The 21,263-nt window shown below is 38.8% G+C and overlaps 1 protein-coding gene across 6 annotated transcripts in view; it reads right to left on the bottom strand.

Annotated features, from left to right (window-relative positions):
• Positions 1-21,263, bottom strand: part of LOC121435610 (ubinuclein-2) — a 74,278-nt gene that overhangs the window by 9,808 nt on the left and 43,207 nt on the right. For 4 of the 6 annotated variants that reach the window (XM_041635065.1, XM_041635067.1, XM_041635066.1 and 1 more), the window contains 3 exons: positions 13,335-13,566; positions 12,993-13,082; positions 546-10,388 (listed from right to left, as the gene is read on the bottom strand). The exons of 1 other annotated variant lie outside the window; for it this stretch is intronic. In XM_041635065.1, coding sequence (XP_041490999.1) covers positions 10,339-10,388; positions 12,993-13,082; positions 13,335-13,566 — 372 coding nt within the window. In that variant the 3' untranslated portion in view covers positions 546-10,338. Of the gene's footprint in view, positions 1-545; positions 10,389-12,992; positions 13,083-13,334; positions 13,567-21,263 lie in introns of those variants that run through there. One more of the 6 variants, XM_041635069.1, reaches the window with a different exon arrangement.

The raw sequence follows: 21,263 nt of genomic DNA, 5'->3' as shown, positions 1-21,263 counted from the left end.
AAAGTCGCTGGTGCTATTTGAAATCTTAGAAGTCCTTTTCATCTTCAAGAAACCAAAAATGAAAACAAGCATTCAAACCACTATTCTTATTGGGGGGGGGGGGTGTCTATGTCCCTGTCTATTTTTTCTATGCGTTGTTACATATCATTCAACACACACCATGCTGTTGCCTACAGGAAGGACTCTCCCATCTGCCGTTCTCAGCTACCCAAATGGACATCTCGAGCACATCTATTTGCCCCTTCTTCCTGACTACCAATTCCTGACCTGTCCTTGGAGGTCCACCTAAAGCTTTCTCTACTCCTCGGAGTCTTCCCGTTGCTCTAAAACAGAACTCAAATGTCCATTGGCAAGGGAGCACATTTTTGTACACAAAGTTTGAATAATTCTTGACAACTGTATGTTGTCAAGTGATTGCAAACTGTTTAGGAACACAATGAGCAAGCTGTGCCCTTCCATTGCCCATGGTGCCCAGGTACAGTATAATACAGAGTCTCAACCCCTGCTGACGGTGGAGCATTTAAACCCAAATTAGCGTAGTAAAACAAGAGACATGGGAGTAATATTTACAGTCCTCTTTATTTAATACAACACACATATAACATATACAAAAGGAAAAAAAAACCCACTCATGTAAAAGGTCCTGTCACAAAGGATAGACAGGAAACATCTATTCTGAATCAAATAAGGCTCTTATTTCAAAATAGGTTTGCTAGTTACACTTGGAATATGAACAGGGCTGCTGCAAAGTAAGATGAACAGAGTCCCTGCACTGAAGGAGTGTATCATGGGCCAGGCCGGCAAGTTCACGTTTAGGAATGTTCTCGCATGTCCCAAATTCATCAGGGGTCTTATGAAATGTGCAGTTCTTTTGTTGCTGTTATTTTTTTAAACCTGCCTTTTTTTTTTTCTTAGAAAAGTTGAGTTCTAAAACCAGGAATCAGGGAAGGGTGGAAACTTTCGTACCCAAGTTTAAAGGGTGCCGGAACTAGATCAAGATCGCAACAGCAAGACGGCTGTGGAGAAGAGCTTAGATTCTACTTCCCATTTACTAGTACTGCGCAGACAGACTACTGGAAAGGCAGGATGGACATCCTCCTTGCTTAGTGCAGGGTCAACAGCAGCAGTTTGTCCATATTCCTGCTAAGCTTAACTAGAAATTCAACAAGCACCAATTTGTCTTAAAAGAGCCTTATGCACGCACACTCGCACATACAGACAAACACATACATGTCATCACCATCCCCTTTTATTAAATTTATTTATTTATTTACTAAAATAATACAAAAAAAGGGAGACAGGTATATTTACAAAACTCCATGGCTGGTACAGTACATAATTTTTAAGACACACTAAATGCTACAATCTTTCAGGTCCTGAGATTATTACAAATACCAACTCAAAGCTTGCATTCAGGTCCAGTTTTTAGAGGGAAAAAAAAGTCTCAAAGTATTAAGTCACACACTTATTTGAAATACAGCATATAATCCTTCAAGTTAGCAAAAAAAAAAAAAAAAAACAACCTTCCTAAGAGTAGATGCAACACAGTAATTGGGGCATCTCCCCTAAAGGACCATGGACTCCTCAGGCTCCTTTGTGGGAGACGGCTTGCAAACAAGATAGCATCTGTGCAGGGTGGAGCTGCCGAAAGGGGAGGGACTGTTTCCCTGGTGGGAGCAGCTCTGCAGAGTGGACATTCAGGAATAAATAACTGTTTTTCCTTCTGCTACTAAAGAAAAGTCTCCCCTTTCTAAATTTTAAAGAGGGTTGGAAATGTGTGTTTCAGCAGACTAAAATTCAGACTCTTGTTTTCCAGTTATAGCAAATAGGTCTGCAATCCATGGTAGTTCTTGCATTCATAAACAAACCTTGCTCACAGCAAAGAGAGAAAATACCCGACTCTTAGCCACCTTGGTTATACTTTATTTCATTATTTGGAGCACAAAATTTTCATCAGATAGAGATTTCTTTTCCTCTCCTTAAAGTTTGATACTGTTTAACAAGAGGAAGCTTGGGGAGGCTCAAATGAACACACTCTCCTCCAAGAATGGTTTAGTACTCCAATATTTTCTAGAATAAGACAGTTCTTCAATTTCAGTTGACAACAGGTCACTGCAAAGCTTGGTCTCTTCTCTGGTGCTAACTATGAATTAGAGGAGGCTGTGTGGGAGAAGGCCCTTGCTGAGCACATGTCAAAAAGGTATGTATAATCTATTATGAAGGCAGAGCTGAAACATCAAGAAAGCTGTTCCAAAGTTAGCTCAACTTTCTATTTAAAAGAAATACTTTTGCCAACTGATAAAAATTTATTTCCCTTTTTATGTTTCTAGCTAAAACTGGGCAAATCCTTGGTAATTTTGCCAGTGTGGGAGAAAAAATCAATTTTCTGAGAGGGTATAATGTTTCTGCAAACAGTAGAGGTAAGCAAGAAAGGAGGAAAGTCTATGGCTCTAAGTACAGAAAACACAATATGGTTGTGAACTTTTAAGCACAAGTTGTCACACAGGCAGACAATGGCTTCTCTTAGTTGTTGATTCCTAAATGTACTTTGAAGACAGATGGAGCCACTGACTTTCACATTCCCTCAGGGAAGCCATTTTATCTGACATCAGTCAGAGCTCTACCACCAAGCACTCACCAGTCAGACTCACGGTAAACCAGAATTAAGTAACTGTAGCAACGTGAGGGCAAATGATAGTTTTCCAAGGAACTTAAAACTGGGACTAAGGATTTAAAGGTCGGCTTGGCTCAGATAGACCTTAGCAAAAGAGCTCTGTTCTAGAGGAGGCATGGAAATAAGGCAGGCTGTTATGAGCCCTAATGAAGACTGTATTTCCTCTGATGAAACTTGAAAGGTACTGGTATTATGTAAAAATGAGACCTATTTATTGTTATTATGGACCTGGACCTCCAGGCTTTGCAAATGCTGGACAAGAGCTCTACCACTGAGCTACACCCTCAGCCTAGGAGATCTAATTTTTTTTTAATATAAATGAGAAGAGGAAAATATTCCAATCATCAGTAATCCCCAAGTTCTGGACTATATACAGAACCTTAATTGTACTACTGAGACTTCAAAATGTGTTCCTGACCAGTTTGGATAGCAGTGTTAAAGTATACAAAGTTTGAATACCAACTGCTATGAAATGGAAATACATAGGAAACACAGAGAAGCAGAATCATCACAACACAAGGGGATCACAAATAAACACCTTAAAGCAAATGGTACTAAGAGTGTGCATGAGAAAAGTGTCATTTAGCATCAGGTTGTTGAAGGCATTTCCACTAAACTCAAGATAACCTATGCTTGTGCCCTCTGCTAAGATGCAAACTATCCACTTATACTATCTTTGTGTTGGAGCACAAAGAGCAGACAGAAAAGTGGCGGGCAAGAGGATGTGGAAACAATCTGCCTTTCCTCCCTAGATCTAACCACAAGCAACTTATACTGTAGTGGAACAAGTGGCTAACTTAAGAGCTCAACACCAAAGGCAAGAATAAAGACCAAAAGAAACGAAGAACTCAACATTAATATTTGAAGCTCTTTTCAATCAGTCTTAGCCATCTTTTCAGCTCTGTCAACCAAACACTGAACTTCTCAACAACACACTGGGGACTTCATAAAAGCACAAACATGCTCCACGACACTAACTCCAGGTCTGCACAGGTAAAAGGGTCTTCAGCTAGCTTTTTATGTAAAGTTCACATTTTAGGACAGATGAACACAGACAATGCATCTATTTTAGACTGCTGTTATAATTCCCCAGAGGAAACACACACACATTCGACAAACCCCCTAAACCTTATTACTTTGGGTTGAAATCTTAACATTTTTTATTGAAGAAGGAACAAGAAGGAAATGCAGAAAATAAAGAGTATGTTTATCTGCATAGTTGATACTTAAAGGTTATGAACTAAGGCCTTATCTGGAGGAGAAAAAAAAATCAATAAAAATGCCAAAAGGGACTTTAGAAAAACAATAACAAACACCTAGGGCTTAGAGACTGACCAGGTCCAAGCCAGTTCTGGGGTCAGCCCAGATGTGCTAGCTGCTTAGGCCCAGTGCTTTCTCCTAACTCGCTTGAGCTGTAACTGTTCCTCGACACAATACCCGGGTCTCTCTGCTGTAATTTAAACTCCCTCACACTCACTCTCTCTTACACACTATTTAGCCCCAGCAAAAACTGCTGCATCCATTTGTTCCTTTGTTTTAAAGAGAAACGTTTTATGCACTAATAGAAGGTGAGATAAAATGATCTTAATCTCCTCCCGGGAGCTAGGGAAATCATGTTTCCTTCTACTCTGACCATCCCTACCTCTGTTCCTGGTAGGAAATAAATCCTGTCTTCTTTCTCCCATTTTCCTACAATCTGAGCAGCTGATAGCTCCGACTTGCTTATGGGCTGAAGAAGCATGAACTGCTAAGTTAAAAGTACACATAGCTCCCTCCCCCAGGGCAAAGCTGGATAAACCTACAGAAACAGGAGCAGTGTGTAGGGTCTGATTTACTGTTAGAAACGCAAAACCTTAGTTTCCACCACCAAGCAGGTACTACAAGTAAAGTAAATTCAGAAGGTGGAGGAGGGAGCTATAACCTGCCAGGATCGTTTATCTGTAAACCAGACTATCTTGAAAATATCACACGAGGTAATAATATCATAAAAGCTTAAAACAATCAATTGGTAGTTAAGAAACTTGGTGTCATCCCCTTTGATTTAACCTGAAACTAGTAATTCTACCACACTATAAATATGGTATGTTTAAATATCAAATATGCATCTAAATTAAAATTCCAATGATTTTTTTTAAACATAAAGACCATAGGGTGCTCTTTATATCCATTTTAAGGAAAACATTTGCTTTTCAACCTCTGCAGCAAGATAATACTATTAATTATATAGGATGTTCTAGAAAAACTCAAAATATTTTTGAAATAGTAAAGTCTCTGATATCCCTGGGAGGTAGGCAATTATTATTATACCCAATTGTCTCATGGGTAATCTGAGGCACAAAGGTTAAATGACATCCCCTAGATAAAGTTGTTTAGGAGTTAACACTCACTACTGATCCTGGCTGCCAGACAACAGTTCTGCTACCAGGAGCTTCTTTTTTTTAGCCACAAGTCTCCTTTTCCAATTAAAATTTTACTTACATGGGGTATTTTGTAGATATATTTGTACTGTTTACAGAGAATTGGTTCAATTTAGTCTTTTTCAACATGTCACATCTAAAATAAATAAATAAATCTTAGATTCTGGAAGTTATGTTATTTTGTTCAAGAAAGATATTTAAATAATCACAAAATCAGATCAAAATCTAATCATCTGGAAAATAAAGAGATTAAAAATCTCAAGTATGTTGCAGATTATAAGTGTTTTTTCACTATCTAAATTCTAAGCTTACTGAAGTTTTAAAAGGTATTCAGCTATATAATTTCTTAAAGATCATTTTCCAGAAGAAAACACCTTTTAATATTGACACGAGTGCTAACTTCCTTCAAAGTGTATTCAGATACCACTGCATGGTTCTAGCTCTAGCCACCCATGTGTTTGTCTGCATAGGGCACCATCTCAGATTGGCCCACAAGATGCTCTTATTATTCTGATGCTTCCTTACACACTACATCTGCCAAATTTGAAGGGTAGAGAGAAGTGGATTACATCCAGAAAAAGTCAACGAGTCCACCGAGTTTATTATGCTTGCAATAACCAACACATATATGCTATATATATATATTATCCTATACACACACACACACACACACACACACACACACTTATTAACTTCTACAGATATTCAGAAGGGGAAGCCAGCATCATGTGCAAAGACTACTTCCCAATCTGCCCATCTGAATCAACTCAAACCAATGGAACAAACAGGGCAGAAGTTCTGCAATGTCAAAAGGGCAGTGCTGAGAGAGATTGCCACGAACAGCTGTTCCTGGTTTTAGATACACACTGTGCATCTCGTACTTGTGTCCACACACACAAAGCAGAAGGAAGAATATTATAACATGATATGATCTTGGCAAGTCTGAGATTCTTTCTCCTGAATCCCTTGACTTAATCAGTATGTATTTGAGGGTGTCTGAAAAGTTTCAAAAGAGGGGAGAAAAACAAAGAAATAAAAGGCACTTAACAAAGACAAAGGCCTGAACTGAGCATGGTTTAGAGTATATAAGCATTTTTACCAGAGATAAGAAATTATTTACAAGGAGTTAAACTTTTCCCTTAAAACTTTATAAAATAAAATTGCATAACATGTTTGTGATCATTTATCTACTACTGTACTTTTTTTCTGCTTTGTTTTTACAAAACCAAAAGCACCCCCAAAGCAAAAACAAAAAGTCACACATGTACAACTAAAAGTCAAAGTGCCCCTTCAGAGAACATCAGGTCAGCAGAAGTACTCGTGCTGAAGCACAGGACAGTTCTCAAGTTTGGCCTGCAGTATAGACTTTTGTCATTCTTCTATTTTCAATTTGAAAAATTAAACAAAACAAAATCCAACAAACAAAGGAAACAAATTCAAAACCTAGATAATAATAACAATACAAGGACCAGTGTGCTTTTGTAGTACACTCCTAAAATAAAGTACCCTAGTTCTACACTGGGAGCAAAGACATGACAAAATCTCCTACAAACAGAGAAGTTAAAGTCAACCAACACAGGCAAATTCATTTCCAAATGTAGCAGCAAGTAGGACAGATAAGTTCTAGAGACGATCCCAAAGGACAGAGTTCTTATAACCAATGGCAGTTGCAATAACAGTAGAATTTTCATTTCAGAAAGTCTTGAGCCAAGTAGAGGTGGAAAGGGTTGTGGGAGAGGGCATCTGGAGGAGAGAGAATAGGAGTGCCTGCCCTTTCCATCTCTGCATAGTAAACAATTTAGATCTGCTTTGGGAAAAAATATCCTGGGTTAAGATCAGTTCCAATAAGCTGTTTCCAAGCAGGTGTCAAACCCACAGTTTTCAAACGGGTATATGCCCGGTTCTTCCCCCAGTGTTGGGACCCAAATAAGCCTTATTCAGCATCTATGATACAAAACAATATAATTTGGGCTAATAACATCCATCAAAGGGGTGGTGGGCATGAAAGAATGTGCTAATTAAATCTTCCTGATTTCTTCAAAGTATAAGGACTTTCTTACTATGGATTAAAACTTGGCTTCTTTCCCCCCAAATCTTTTCTCCAGATTGTTTTAAAATCATGATTTCCCACTCTGTTCTCAGAAGCATGAGAAGAATTATAATTTAACTTTAATAGAAATTATTGCTTGCATTTATTTTGGAGGCTCTCAATGAGCTTGACACTTTGCTTCCAAACAGTCTCCAACTGAGGTTCAGCACTGCTGTCCGAGGACAGCTCTGCTGACTGTTATTGCTTGTGAATACTGAGGATCACCTTGTATGTACAGTAACAGCTTATACATCAGTGAAGGCAATTTCAAATATAAGACAGTTGGAAACAAATAGCTTAATCTTCCTGAATCAAGTACCCCATGAGTGGGTTAAGTGTGCTGATTTACCTCTGCATTTGGATCTTGCTAATGCTCTTTAGCGATACACACTGCTCTACAGATATCCTTTCCAGTTATTCACCATTTTAAAAATAACATAATTTGACTTTAAGTGCAAAAATACAGTATGAGTCGCAAGTCTCTGTTAAAAAATAACCAACTTATACGCTTGTTTTTAGTAATAAAAACTGTAAAGACAGGTAACCATAAAGTATGGAGACCATTTTCAATGTTATGATATAGAAAGAAATGTATTTACATGTAGAAAGGACTCTCTCTGATTTATCTGTATAACACGAGAGGGTTGCTGAAGTAGGGATCTCTCAGCAGTCCTTAGGGAACCAAGACTGACAGGAACAGAATATACTTTACATCTTATATTCTTAGAGCCCAGGGCTTCAGGGAATTTTATAAAAAGACACAGGAAAAAGAATTACCAATCTTGTTTTCTAATGATGGCAAAGAACCATCAGAGCCTTCATATAGTATGGTTCAGAAGTGATGGATTTAAGAAACTACAATTATCATTATTGACTTTTAATAGCATTTGATTTATATGAATGGGTGTGTCTATGTAAACACACAAACACACAGGTATCAGCAGGAAGAGACTAAACGCACTGACTTCTCCTTTGTAGAGGAAGTGAAGCCAAAGGCCGCCTTCCTAAGCACACCTCCAGCACAGCAGCCCAGGCCGTATTAGCAGGCATGTCTGTAAAGAAGTCACCCGGTACTATAGTAAGCCAAGAGCTGAGCAAGTTCCTCTAAGAGACCTTTCAAATGAAACTGAGCATGCTAAGTTCAAGTCAAAGCTGTCTTCAACGTCCCTGTATCTTTCCAAAATATCTACTGGGCTCATGTAGCATCTGTATTTGTTTTACTGATAAACTAAATTACTATAGTCAAGAAATTATACCAATGATTTCTTTTCTTTTTTGAGACAGGGTCTCATTGTTAGCCCAGTTCAGATTAGCCTGGGACTCACTGACATATACTCCAAGCTGGCCTCAAACCTGAGATCCTCCTGCCTCAGCCTCCTGAGTATTGGGATTACAAGCACTGGGCAGCACACCAAGCTTCAATGGTTCTTCTGAACAATCATTTTCCCTTACTGTAACAAGTTCTTGGAACTAAAGTTTTAAATTATTTATTCATCGACTTTTGGCTATGAAGCATGCCAATGCGACTTAAGTCAAATTATAGGCATTAAAAATCCGAGTAGATCTGTGGTTGGTTATTATAGTCCTAGATGCTTCTTGGGACTTCTGCTTATTAAAGGAAAATTGGGCCTGGTTAACACTCTTAATCTGTATAAACTTAATCGTACATGGTAACATGTAATGAGAATATAAAAGCAACCTTGTTATTACCAGGCTAGTCTGTCATCATATATAAACGAATCTGTCATCATATATAGACTAAAGTTACATCACTTAGAGCTACTCTTAGACAGTTTGAAAACACTTAGAAGTTTAAAATTCAGGGGACACCACAATGTAATTGAGGCAAAAATAAGTTTCCAAATAGAATTGTATGTTTTCCCCTTTACACCCTTCATTGTCTCTATTCACATACAGAAACCAGAATTAAAGAATCTTAATTATCTGTAGGTTTACTTGAATATCAGCATTCAAAGTAAATTCTAGTAAAACTTTAAGATTCCAAATGCTTGAAACATTTTTACTGCACTGGATATAGGGCATAAAGTCTCACTGTGATAGAAATAAAAGGTGATCCCTTGTGCACATCAGTACTCTTACTGGGGTTCGTCCCTTTAAAACAGTGTACTATTATGTATATGCTATTTAGCTGGCCCACAAAGAAACAGATGCTGTGCACACTGTTTATATCAACAGCTCTAATCACCTAAAGTACCACTAGTAAAGAGCACTGTACAGTGAGGGAACTGGGCGTCTGCAGTTCTTGGCAGGCTACAAAGGAGATGAGCAGCAAAGCAGCAGCCCAACAGCAAAGACCCCATGATCAAGAGGAAATGTGAGCACTCACTTCTGCGCACCAGCAGTAGAAATAAATACTAACCAGTCCAGACCGGACGACAGTCAGCTGCACAGAGGAGTTCAGTACCTACTCTGGAAGGAGGATGAAATAGACCCTTTCACAAAAAGGGTCTACATTTTGTCTGTTAAGAGCAACAGGCTCACTTTCCTTACTTTAAAAATCTAGAAGATATAGTAATATATATCGCTGTGCTACAGCAACTTTGCTGAAGCATTTTCAGTCTACTGACTTACACTGTGAACTGCTACATACTGGAGAAGATTCAAGTTTGCTCAGGACATTTGAGGGTACAGTACTCTTGGGCTACTGTCTGGAGAGCATCATGCAACTGACTGTAGCAAATCTGTCCACTACATAGCCATGACTGATTCTCCTCAAACTGGGTTAATTCTGCTTTTTAGTTGCTTTTATTATGCACTTTTATGTAGAGTGTTCAGATCCAACCCCCAGGATGGATGGCCATTTACCCAAATCCTCTCAACTTCCTTCTTTCTCCCCCCAGGGTAAAAAAAAAAAAAAATCAAATTGATACTTCTGTGGGTTTGACAGCTGAGTCTCTTTTAAAGTTCCTATGGGAACTTTAAGAGACCAAAGGTCACTAACTTTCCACAAAAGCACTTCTTCCTCCTGCACCTGGCTTTGCTCAAGTAACATTTTCTTTCCTTTTCCTCCTCACCACAGTGCTTGGGACAAGAATGTAAACATCGACAGAAACAGCAGCCCTGTGACCACATAAGACTTTCCCATCAGGTAGGTCCCATCAGCCAGTCAAATGATTCCTCTCTTGATTGCTGGGAAGTCACTGAGATTTCCGTGGTAACTTAGTGTCCCCTTTACTTTGGCCTCCATCTGAGAAAATAAACAAATTGATATGGTTTGGCATATTGTAAAAAAGAAAAAAAGGAAAAAGAAAAAGCAGAAGAATCAGTTTATTGTGAATTACATTTCTAAAAAGATAACCTTTATCTCACATGATGATGGCATTATAGAAGTTGATTACACATACGATGTAGAAACTCAGTGACTGAAAACTATATAAAAACTATTCCAGCAGGTGTTTACCATTTATTTACCTCATAACCTTGTCCAATGCTGGATTACAGAGAAACCAGATCACACAATGCCCATCTTCAAGGGACCTACCACATCTTTTGATTTCTTTGGAAGCCTAGGTCAATTTTATTTTCTTGTAAGTGAAATTGAAGTTATTTGCCATAATAACATGACATCTGGTAATTCCCAAGCATTGTGAACATATCACATTGGTAGTAAAGAAAGTCCAGCTACGTCTGTGCAGGTCCTAGCCTTGAGGTACAGGATGTGAGACTGCTGCTGGGGCTGGGCGGCTTAGTTTCCATATCTACTAATGCTACTGTCCTTCACTGTGGACAGAAAATGTGGACCCACTCCATGTGATCCTTCTAAAATAACTGGTAGGAGAGAAAAAGGGGTTACCCAGGCAAGAGTAGGACCCATTGACCCAGAGAGCCAACAGAATAGAAAGTCTCCATAAGTGCAGAACCCTAGTAAGGAAAAGAAAGACTCAATGACAAGCCAGGCCTGAGAGATAACAACATGGGAAGGAAACTCTTCAAAGGAAGAGGAATGAGTAGGGATCATAAGTCACATGGCCAGATTCATTCATATCCAAGAATCTTAGAAAACATTTAAAAAAAAATTAAAACACTGTCCTTAGAAGAAAAACTATATCAATGTTAGTGATTATTATAAAATAACTTTGGTTAATTGTTGAATAAAACAATTCTATCAACTAGACTGAAATTCTTTAAACGAGTGTTTAGTGTAGCATGGCCCATGGCAAAATCTGGCCCATCATCTGTTTTTGTTAATAGAGTTTTATTGGAATCCAGCTTTACTTGCTTGTTTATAAATTATTTGTGGCTATTTTACATGACAATGATTTAAGTAGTTGTTAAAAAAAAAGACTAAATGACTTTAACAACTGCAGACCACAAATATTTATTATTTGTGCCACTCACGCTTGGTGGCACACAGCACATAGTGAGTTCAAGGCAAGAATGATCTATAAAGCAAGTTCCCAGGCAGCCAAGTCTACACAGAGAGACCCTGTCTCTGAAAACAAAAGCAAAGACAACCTTTTTTGACCTCTGTTTACCAGCTGAGACTCTTTCAATCAGTTACTGTTATTAGATCCCATAGGACAGCTATTGAGACACCTTCTTTATCTTCAGTGTGGGGTGAGAGAAGTGATGGTGAAGTTTTTCAGACTGGCAGCTCTACAACTGGAAATCCAAAAAGTTTTAAGGCCTCACATCCAATTTTTTTTTTTTTAAATTTTTCGAGACAGGGTTTCTCCGTAGCCTTTGGTTCCTGTCCTGGAACTAGCTCTTGTAGACCAGGCTGGTCTCGAACTCACAGAGATCCGCCTGCCTCTGCCTCCCGAGTGCTGGGATTAAAGGCGTGCGCCACTACCGCCCGGCTTACATCCAATTTTTTAAATGAAGAGTTTTAAACATTAAACTTCAGTTATTTGGAAAATACTCATCTTTTTCTTGTGCTGGGAGAGTAGGGTTGACCAAATATGAGATAGCTCCCATAGAGATGGAACCATCAAGAATTCTGGTTGTCTACTTCCTTGTAGGCGGTCACATTCATGACAATCATCAAGAGCTCCTGTCCCCAACTGGATCCCAGAACAGGAATATATTCAAGCCCAATCAAGAGCAGGAAGGTCAGATGGGGTTTATGTTCCTTTTCTCAAGAATGAGTCTTGGGCAGCTGATCACAGGAATGACCATGAAATTGATGATAGCCTATTGCCTCCAGACTGATGCACAGCTCCAATTTCTGCCCTATGCCCAAGAGTAAACTAGTGTAAAGACAGTTTTAGTTTTGTTTTCACTTGTATGGGTATTTTGCCTGTATGTATGTGCCTGGTGTCCATGAAGGCCAAAAGAGGGCATAATATCCCCTAAAGTCACAGATGGCTATGAGATGCCACGTAGATGCTGGGAACTGAACTGTAAGAGCATTAAATGATTTTAACTGCTATGACTTGAGTATGACTTCAAAACACCTTGTATGTGTGCATGTATGTGTGGGCACACATACCAGAGTGTTCATGTGAAGAGGATACTTTTGTGGAATTGGTCCCTTTACCTTTTTTTGTGGTTTCTGGGGACAAAACTCAAGGACTTTAACCTGCTGAACCTTCTTGTCAACATCTAGGACTTTGGATAATTATTTTATGAATTCTTGATTAGGCAACACGTCTATATAATAAAATTCTTTCCCCATGTGTCTAATAGATCTCATTTATCCTTTTTTCTTAAGAAAAAAGTGTCTGTTGCCACTGAGGATCCAGGTAAATGAAAACCCCCAATGTTTTGACATTTTATTCACACTGTTTGAAGAAACTTTAATCAGCATCTATACTCAGTTATACACAATAGGAACAAGCAGCTTGCTTACCATTAAATGCTTGCTGTAAGTGTGTAGGCAGAGGTGAGTGGGAAAGTGTTGCTGCATGCTGAGTTCCCGGCTGTAAACTCTTTAGTAAATCTGAGAGGGAAACAGACTTGTCAGTTATCTTTACATGTGGGCCCCCTTAACTCAAACTCAGTAAGACTCTGTCTTCTCTAATGCCGGCCTGAGCCCCAGCTCCAGAGTTTTCTAACACTACAGCACACGCATGTGAAGAGTACAGCCATGACTATGCTAAGAAATCCCCCATGTTGACTTTCTTCTACATACTTTATAACAGAAATGTGGGTGGACGGTCCATTAGTTCATTTGAAACAGAGCCCCACTTACTCTGAGTTAGGCTGTGATGGAAAGCGGCTGAGGTAGATCCCGAGGTGGTTGTCACTCCAGCTGTGTCCGTTCCAAAGCCAAGTAGCTCCAAGGGAAACTGGAAGGGCATGGTCACTGGAACAAGGCCACCCAGCATCCCAAAAGGAGTCACAGTTTGATTTGTTACAGACAAAGGTGATGTCATGAGAGTCAGAGGTGAGGCATTAGCCAATAATGATGCTCCTGTTGTGGACTGTGTAGAAACCAGGGGTCAAAATAGATAAGAAATAAAGCATTGCACCTAAGCTGATTTAACACCTTCATGGATGTAAGACTGTGTCTTTATCTGTTCTAACAAATGAGAGAAAAATTAAGACTGAAGTGAAAAATATAATCCAGAGAGTTACTAATAATGCTTCTGAAAATCTGCAAACAACATTTGAAAACTTTTGTATGTACAGTTCTTGTATTAGCATTGTAGTTTGCTTCTTAGCTGTTCAATGCCCATTCTTGCTTGTAAGCCTCAATCTTCCTTTCTCTACTTCTCCTTCCAAAACTACAGATATGAATCACAAGGAGTAATTCGAGTCAATGTCCTGGGACTCCGCAGACTCTTTCCTGGCCCAAGGCCTACAGCTGCTGCTCCCATCTACTGTGCTTTCGTCACGGCACCTGACACAGATGAGGACCCCTGAGCACTCCTCATCCTTGGTCTTACCTGTGCTTCCCCAGAGCTGCACACTTCTCAACCTATACCACAAAGGGCGCCAACTGAAGCCTCCCACAACATTCTTTCTCCCTCTTTCTACAACTCCACTGTTATTTCTGCATCTTTTCCATCTCCCAGTCATAATCTAATCTTATTTGTAATCCTTTTCAAAAATCAATACTGAATGACAACCTTCATTTTCCACACTATCTCTCCAGAACCACTAAAACTGGTTTTCATTACATCACTTTTCTGAAATCAGACTTTCAAAGTATAAAGCATTTTCTCATTTCTTTATGTGAGTTTTGAGGTCCTGAATGATGAATCAGAAATCTGCTAATGTCGATGTGCTTCTATGGGAAACTAGTTAAGTACACTCAAATAAATATATTTGAGCTAATTCAGTATTTCCAATGGCTTTCTATGCGACAAGATTTTTTTCCACTTCTGCTATTTCTTCATGATGGGCACTTATCATCAACATTTATGTACACACTCAACTTTCTCAGACGCAAACATTACATACTACTGTCCTGCCACTGTAGTTTTCTTTTGTAGACTACAATGCTTCCTCAGCTAAAAAATTGATAGTTTCAACTGTGGTCAATAAAACAGAATTTTATTTCCTTTTTTTTTTTTTTAAATTTAGAAACTAGAGATGGTCAGTGGAGGTGTCACATGCCTTTAATTCCAGCACTTGGGAGGCAGAGGCAGGCAGCTTTCTTTGAGTTCAAGGCCAGCCTGGTCTACATAGCAAGTTTCAGGCCAGGTAGAATTTCCAAAAAGCCTTGTCGTTCTTTTCTTCTTTCTTTTTTAAAGATTTATTTATTTATTATATTTATTGTATTTATTATACCCAGTGTTCTGCCTGCACACCAGGAGTGGGAATCAGATTTCATTATAGATGGTTGTGAGCTGCCATGTGGTTGCTGGGAATTAAGTTAGGATCTTTGGAAGAGTAGCCAGTACTCTTAACCTCTGGGCCATCTCTCTAGCCTCAAAAAGCTTTTTTCTTAAGTTAACGATACATATTAGATATTGTTGGTTTGTGTGCTATTTCTACCAAAAACATCATTAATTAAAGGTTGATGTTTTATTTTTCAAACAGCATTTCATTATGTATCTCAGGCTGGCTTGGAACTCATTACGTAACATAAAAAAAAAAAAACCAAAACCTTGAAATCCGAGTATCCCAGCCTCAGCCTCTTAACTACGATGATTACAGGCATGTCTCAGATACCACCACACATGGGAAAAGCTAAAGGTTTTATTTCGTAACATGTAAGAAAATATATGGAACTTTCCCATACATATGTGGCACCTCAAGGTTAACACCACTGCTGAACAAAAAGTGAGGTCACTCTCAAGAAGTCATCTTATTTAAGTTCCACAACTTCATTTCTCCACTTTGCACATCTCCTGTGTTATTATAAGCTCAGTTCTGACCTGTCACCTCAACTTTAATCCTGTGAACCAGAGTTTAGTGAGTATCACCACATGGGTTTCTAACACTCAGCTAGCCTGAGCTGTCCAAACTGGACTCACCTGGTCCCCACCCTCCACTGTCTTGCCATCAGCAAGCACTTCTTTTTCCAGGAGTTTGGGACATCAACCTTAGTCTGCAGGCCTCATAAACTAAAGGAGTTTCTTCTTCACCCAACCTTCTCTTTCCACCCAAGCAGTAATCCTCAACACTTGTTACAGACACCTTGAAGAGTGGCCAGCCCTTCTCTCTACTATACCTCTTATGATACACAGTGGGTACATTTAAGAAAAAATATCCAGTTACAAACACTACTGTCTTAAAGTGACCAGGATAAAAAGGATCCCGTATCAATTTAAAAGTAAGCAAGAATGCGGGTTTGAGATATGGCTCAGTGGCTAGGGGCACTGGCTGTTCTTCCAGAGGTCCTGGATTCAATTTCTACAACCACATGGTGTGGTGGTGGCTCACAACCATCTCTAGTGTGATCTGATGCCCTCTTCTGGCATAAAGTCAACAGAGCACTCATATACATTAAATAAATAAATAAATCTTAAAAAAAAAAAAAGGTAAGCAAGAGCTTGAGAGATGGTTAAGAGCACTGACTGCTCTTCCAGAGGTCCTGAGTTCAATTCCCAGGAACCATCTGGTGCCCTCTTCTGGACTACAGACATACATAGAGGCAGAACACTGAATACATAATAAAAAAAAGTTTAAAAAGTAAGCAAGTATGGTTCCTTCATTTTAGACATAAGTCTATTGTAGTCAAGATAATCTCCAAGGTTGTGCCCCAAATTTTCTCTCAGTGAAAAACAGTAAATAACGCAAATGATTGAACCTTTTAAAGCCTTTCTCCAAGAGTCTAACTGAAGCATTACAACAGATAGAGAACATAAATTAGGACAAATTCCAAATTTTAAAAATAATTTGAATACCAGCAATTAAAAAATATTCTATAACTCATATTTTATACTTTTTAAGAATTTTTCAAACCTAATTTTGTTTATGACTAAGTTAGAATTACCAAGTGACCTCAATGTTACACTGACATTTAAGCGTTTAGGCACTTTCAGAAGTAGAAAATCCCACTTTTATAATATCTGGGCGCATAGAAAGGCTGTCAACATTGGCTAGATAAGCAGACTATATATATAGTGTCCATAATCAGACATGTTTTTTATGAATGGAAACTGCTTTCCTCAGGTAGGCACCTGATCCTATAAAGCTGTTTGGTGAGACAGCTGTTTCCTATTCACCTAGAATAATATTCTGATATGTAGCCAGACTGTTCTTCTGGTTAAAACCTTCCAACAGGTTCCCTTCTTCACAAAATAAACCTCAAATCCTTACTGTCCCTTATCAGGCCCCCTTGACCTAGTGTAGGTTTATCCTCATAGTTAGGTCACACACACACGGGCTTTCATCTCAGGCTCTTTTTATATTAATCTCAGCATTTTTATATTGCTGTTTCCTCTAGCTCATACCAATTTCCTGTCTTCTTTATGCATGGCTATGCCCTGTTATTTCAACTCTCAGCTCAAATAAAATAGTATTTCCTTTCATAGGTCTTCTATAGTCCCTTATGTTATCAACAATCAATTTTTAACATTTTTTTCATAGCACATGCTTCTTTCTTTTTAAAATAAAACTGATATTTAGCTTATCTAGAATATATGCTCCACAAGAGCAGATGTAGTATGTTATTCACCCTGGTTCCCCAGCACATAGAACAGAGCCTGGCACATGGCACTCAATTTGCTCACTGAATGATGGCTTTTAGAGTCATAAAGTAACAAATACAAAGTAAGTTGAAGCGCAATAAAGAGGAAGACCGTTCTGTAAGGAAAGTAGACAGAGCTTGGACTTAGGAATATTTTCACTCTCAGCCTTTGTTAAACGACCCATCTTTTCCACTGTGCTGTGGCTAGCACTGCAGATCCCTTGTAGACAGGAAATGCAGGCTTCACAAGACCGGATACCAAATGTACTCCCCTCATGAAGGAACATCGCTTTAAGCACCTGTGTTTAATAACACCCGGAGGCCACAAACAGCTGAGAAGGCTTCAGAGCTGCTATGTCATATGAAAACAACTACCAGTGGCAGAGGCGACGTGACATTAATCAACTGTTGACTTTTTCTTTAGTCAAACCAGTAAGACAGAAAAACAGACCAAAGAAAGCAGGAATCTTGGGGTTTCCAAGTCATACAGTGACCCAAGAGTGGTAGAGTACCGGGAAGGAACTTGTCAGGAACATGCATTTTTGTCATGCAGCTTTCTTGCTGACAGATCAACTATTCTTAAGACAGTGAATGGCTTCTTTTAGGATAAATGATAATCAAATACAAGATGGTCAGGTAGATTTTAGAGATGAAAAAAGGTGAAGGACAATTTAACCAGACCCTTGAAGGCAATGACATAAAAAACCGACACAAAGCCAATTTTTAAGTATAGAAAACTCCCTTACCATTTTATAAGAAAGTAAATGAAGTCATAACTCTGACAATGAAACAAATACTTATGTCATGGAAGATTTAACCAAAATCTGATTACTATTTCAGCAAAATGGTACAGCTAAGAAGAACTGTAATTCTTATTTTCATAATGAAAATGACAAGGTAACATAATGGTAACATTCATGAAATTAAGAGTTTATCATTCATTTCTTCATTCTTTTTTGAGACAGGGTCTCCCTATGTAGTCCTGACTGGTTGGGAACTCACTATGAAGATAAAGTTAGACTCAAACTCACAGAGATCCACCTGTTTCTGCCTGGTATTGAAGGTAAGCCAGACCATACCTGGTTGTTATTATACGGTGGTGCATGTTTATAACCCCAGTAGTGGCCTTGTCAAAAGTCTTGTCTCAGAAAGAACAAAAGTATGGATAAGCCGGGCGGTGGTGGCGCACGCCTTTAATCCCAGCACTCGGGAGGCAGAGGCAGGAGGATCTCTGTGAGTTTGAGGCCAGCCTGGTCTACAAGAGCTAGTTCCAGGACAGGCTCCAAAACCACAGAGAAACCCTGTTTCGAAAAACCAAAAGTATGGATAATAAGGAGGTATGGGGCCAGGAACTATCACTTTTTTTTAGAATTCCATTTCTTTTTTCCTTTGACCAAATTAAAGGTTAATTTTAGAAAGAATTGCTGTTTTAGCAAGTCTGAACATTAGTAAAGACTAATTCACAAATTATCTATGAGGAACAAGTGTAACCAACAACCCCCACTATCAGCATTTGAGCTTCGCTGTTCACCTCTCCCCCTTTGTCTTTCCCGCTCTCTTTGAGATACGGTTGGTATCTTGCCTAGGTTGGTCTTAAACTTACGGGCTCAAGTGATCGTCCTGACTCCTGGGCTAGGATGCAGATGACGAACACTCACTCAGCTTTATTTCCTTATTATGAAAAGATGTTTAAGAGACTAAACATCCATATGTGTAGTAAACTGAACTTGTTCTACATTAGTATGCAATCCTGAACCCATGTGAGTACAAGAATGATAACTTGGTATTATCAAGTGTATTCAACACCAAGTCTTACACTATACTAAACTGCATGAAGCCCCTACAAATAGTAAGGGGAAAGCTTTTCATTAAATTCCTAATGCACAAAAACTGGAGCAGCATGAAGTTAAAGCATTGCTGTAGACAGCTCATTTCCCAAACCAGAGTCATGTTCTTAAAGACTTAGGACCTAAGCGCTTGTATATCATAAATATATATTTATAACATGACATTGTATAAGACAGTTTTTTTTGAGAACAGCCTTAAAATACCCTACATATGAAACGTGGTGGGCATAGGTGGTTTTAATTTTGTCTCTAAATTTGCTCACAGTGACAATGTATTACTTCCAGGAGGAAAAAAAAATCACACATCATTAATGTGAAGAATTAAATCTTTGAAAGCCTCAAAATATAGTGAAGGTAGAGAAATGAACACAATACAAGATGGCATAGAAGTTAGAGCCAAAAAAATAGATGAACAACAAATTAGATGTGCTAGTCCAAGGCTGCCACCCAGCAGCTTATGCTGCAGTAGCCTGGGCGGCAGAGTGAGACCCTCTTTTTAAAAAGAACAAAGTTCTCAGAATAACCTAAGTGGGGTGTGGCAGCACATGCCAGGAATCTCCGTTTCAGGGACAGGTAGGGGTACAGCAGGTCTGGGCCAGTCTGATCTATATACAAATGTCCATTGTCTAAGCAAAGCATTGGATCAGAAACAATTACCAAACATAAAATAATACAGTCTTTGCTTTTTTTTTTTTAAAAAAAAAAACTTCTTAAAATGACATTTTTTCTTGAGTTGGGAGAACTATGTTACCATGTATGTGCGCATAGGTCAGAGGATGACTTTCAGGAATCTGTTCTCCTTCTACTGCCTGAGTTTCCAGGGATCAAACTCAAATCATTAGGCCTGGCAGCAGGCACTGTTACCCATTCAACCATCTCGCTGGCCAAGAATAAGATATTCTTGAGCTGAAAAAATAGCCAGGTCTGAGGCTCACTATGTTCTAAGTACGAAAATTAATGAAAACTAGATAAACATAGCTATAGTCTAAGAATACTGGGGTTTAAAGGTAAATTTTCTAGCTATTTCAGCAGACAAAACACATTATTTACATGGAGAATAAAATAATCCTAAACACTAAGCAATGAATTTGAAGTGCAAGTCTCCCATCGTGTAAGTGTTACAACACAGAAAGGAGAGATTAAGTCTGAGAGAGCAATGGTGAAGTAAATACCATCTATGCCTCTTCTAGCAAAGACCTTGGCTAACAGAGAGAGGCATGTTTACACTAAAACTTGACAAACCATTGGGAAACCATGGTATGCAGGTATTCCAACATTAAGTGGACAGAATTATACATGTATAACTAAAAAGTTAATGTAACATAAAAATTTGGAGAGGATAAAATTTTAAAGAAAAGACAAATGTATAAATCTGATTAAATAAACAACAACAACAAAAAATCTGGATCAATGGTTAAGAGCACTTGTTCTTTCAGAGGACCAGAGGTTGCTTCCTAGCACTCAAGCCAGGGCTGACACCTGCCTGTTAACTCCAGATCCAGGGATCAGTCGCCCTCTCTGGCCTTCTTAAGCATTACACCCAACATCATGCCCCCATACACATTTATAAAGACAGAAGAAAAGGGAGGGAGATAACTGAGTATGTTTAAATTTCTGCACTAATACTTTTTGTTCTTGCTTTAAGTAAAAGATAGAGATTGCGAAGATTTTTTACCCTCAACAGGGTATCATACAGCCTATATATACCGGCCTCAAACTTGACTGCGGAACCAAGGGTAACTCTGAACTTCTGGTCATTAGGCCTCTACCTCTCAAGAGTTGGAATTGTAGGAGTGTGCCAGCATGTCTGGCTAAGAGAAAGTTTTAAATATAAACTCAAGTTCTGTTTTCCAAAACAAACGTTAAGGTAAATCTGAGTCTTTTCCTGATATTGGGGACTGAACCTGGGGTTTCACACGTGTTATAAAGACACTGAGCTAACAACCCCAAGTTCCCATCCTACCTTCTAAAGTTTTTATTTTTAGCAAGACTTTGTTGTGCAGCCCAGGTTAGCTTAGAATTCCCTGTATATAGCCCAGGCTGGCCTTCAACTTGAGTTCTTCCTGCTTCACCCTTCTGTGTGCTAGGATTACAGGTATATGGCACCATACACAAAGATTAATGATACTTGGTTGAAAAAAATAAAAAACACACATCCCAACAAAAACCTCACCCAGCACTATGATGTCAA

The sequence above is a fragment of the Microtus oregoni genome, unplaced genomic scaffold (genome assembly GCF_018167655.1).
Source record: "Microtus oregoni isolate MIOR12 unplaced genomic scaffold, Mior012 000046F_ref0000063, whole genome shotgun sequence".
NCBI lineage: Eukaryota > Metazoa > Chordata > Mammalia > Rodentia > Cricetidae > Microtus > Microtus oregoni.
The sequence above is the reverse complement of the archived record's forward strand: the minus strand, read 5'-3'. Positions and strand labels throughout refer to the sequence as shown.